At 33.5% G+C, this 1,988-nt stretch overlaps 1 protein-coding gene across 2 annotated transcripts; it reads left to right on the top strand.

Annotated features, from left to right (window-relative positions):
• Positions 1-219: 219 nt before the first annotated feature.
• Positions 220-1,661, top strand: LOC109590726 (programmed cell death 6-interacting protein-like). Of its 2 annotated transcripts, XR_002189477.1 has the most exons (5): positions 220-378; positions 686-815; positions 868-967; positions 1,366-1,443; positions 1,531-1,661. XR_002189477.1 is itself a non-coding variant. In XM_020006606.1 (2 exons), exons 1-2 carry the CDS (start codon positions 235-237, stop codon positions 767-769), a joined length of 228 nt encoding a protein of 75 aa, XP_019862165.1. In that variant the 5' UTR covers positions 220-234; the 3' UTR covers positions 770-787. The 2 variants fall into 2 exon arrangements, 1 of the variants encoding a protein (XP_019862165.1); XM_020006606.1 differs by lacking the exons at positions 868-967; positions 1,366-1,443; positions 1,531-1,661 and having other exon boundaries at positions 686-787.
• Positions 1,662-1,988: the final 327 nt, after the last annotated feature.

The raw sequence follows: 1,988 nt of genomic DNA, 5'->3' as shown, positions 1-1,988 counted from the left end.
AACATGTGACTGTATAGTCTATGTAGATGTACATGTATCAGAAAAAATGGAGGAATTTCTACTCACAATTTTTGACAAAGTGCCTTGTACAATACAGGGCCTTTGGCTAAATATTTGAACAATTTTAAAACTTTTATATTGATCAGAATCTGCTCAGAATTTCTACACATCATAAAATCATGTATTTATGTAAATCAATAATAATATGATTTCTTTTCTTTCTAGACTCAGAGGATGCTTGACGAAGAAGAGAGAGATGATACAGCACTGAAGGAGAGATTTGGCTCAAAATGGAAGAGAACTACATCAAATGAACTGACACAGAGCATTCGTGGTGAAGTGGCAAAATTTCAAGGAATTGTTGAATCAGCAACTAAAGTAAGTTAGTACTGCCATAATAATATATATTTATCCATTAATATAGTAATATTAATAATTATTTCATTTTTTCACAGTATGTCATGCTATTGGTGTGTATTCATCTCTCCTTGTATTCATTGTTCTGTATTTAGAGCTTTTATTGTGATTTATCAGCAATACCATCTATGAGCAGCACTATTCTTTATTCATTCATTCTTTTATTGTGTACTTCTTGTATTTTCATGTCTCCCTCTACCCTCACTCTCTCTCACACTCACACACACACACACACTCTCTCTCTTTCTCTTCCTCTCTCTCTTTGTAGGCTGATTCAACTGTTAGAGAGAAATTTGAGACACATCGTCCGGCTATTGTGACACTCACAAAGAGCGAGACTGACCCTGCCTAAAGCTGGTGCAGTGGCACTTATGGCAGCCATCAAAGCTGGAAGCCTAGTATGAGAAAAATAAAAAAATAATGATTAATCTTCAATGATGTTATTTCTAGTCTGTCCAAGAGCTTTGTTCATTGATGGAGGATGTGAAAACGATAAAAGCTGAGAGAGAAGTGTTGGAGCAACAGCTAAAAGGGCCAATTGCTGACATTAGTAAGAAAAAAACCATTGATAATATACCGTAGATCAGGAAATTAATGTGGTAGGAAATTTTTGCGGTTTAAAATTGTGCTGTGACTTAATTTTTACTAAATAAGACTGTGTCATGTATTATTGAATGAGGCATGTAATTATATGGGTAATCTAATTTTTGCGAAATTCTAATCCAGTAAAATTTAAATCACAGTAAAAATTTCCAGATAGATGGTACTTGTACTTGCTTCTCTTTCTCTCTCTTATTGTTTCTCTTCCTTCTTATAGCATGCGTCATAATTACTTCCGCATGGCAAAATGGCTACTTTGCCATTCACTTGTACAGTGCTATAAACTTTTATGGCAGGCTTCTCTACTCATAAACATGGCTAATTTATGCTGCTCTTTCATTTGCCTAGACCCAGGGATGCAAAGGAAACAAAAAGTCGTTGGATAGAGAACTAGTGAAGCAGCCGAAGTGAACACAGTCTTGTCTTGTTAGTTGTTACTCCTATAATTATTGCTATTGCTACTTTTCTGCTAAATACTGATATAATTATGCTCTTTTTTGCCTTGTGCTATAGAAAGAAGCTGTGGAAAAAGCAACTTTACTGCTGTAAACAAATAAGGCTCATTAATTTTTGCCATACGGTGATTATGACGTCAAAAGTGACATCACTGCAACCACTCTATACAGTCATACGAATTCTCATTTTTAATAATTTTTTCTGATATATATATAGATGTACCTATACATATACTTATATGTTGTGTAGAAAGTTTGATCTTTTTTGGAATTAAAATTGAGTTTTTTAACGAATTTTAAAGTTGCTCAAAAATTTGGTAAAAGTCCTTGTCTTGGGCCAAAATTTCTCCAAAAATGTCTAGGTTATAATTCTCCATTTTAATAATTTTTTTGATACATATATGTATATGATTTGTAATAATTATCATACTCACAAATAGGGTTGTCTCATGGTGGCTGACAATTGTTGTGAATGTCCTTGTCATTTCCCAGCACTTTATTCAAAGTTTAAGAAGT

The sequence above is a fragment of the Amphimedon queenslandica genome, unplaced genomic scaffold (assembly GCF_000090795.2).
Source record: "Amphimedon queenslandica unplaced genomic scaffold, v1.1 AMPQUscaffold_9583_Cont18319, whole genome shotgun sequence".
Lineage (NCBI taxonomy): Eukaryota > Metazoa > Porifera > Demospongiae > Haplosclerida > Niphatidae > Amphimedon > Amphimedon queenslandica.
The sequence above is the reverse complement of the archived record's forward strand: the minus strand, read 5'-3'. Positions and strand labels throughout refer to the sequence as shown.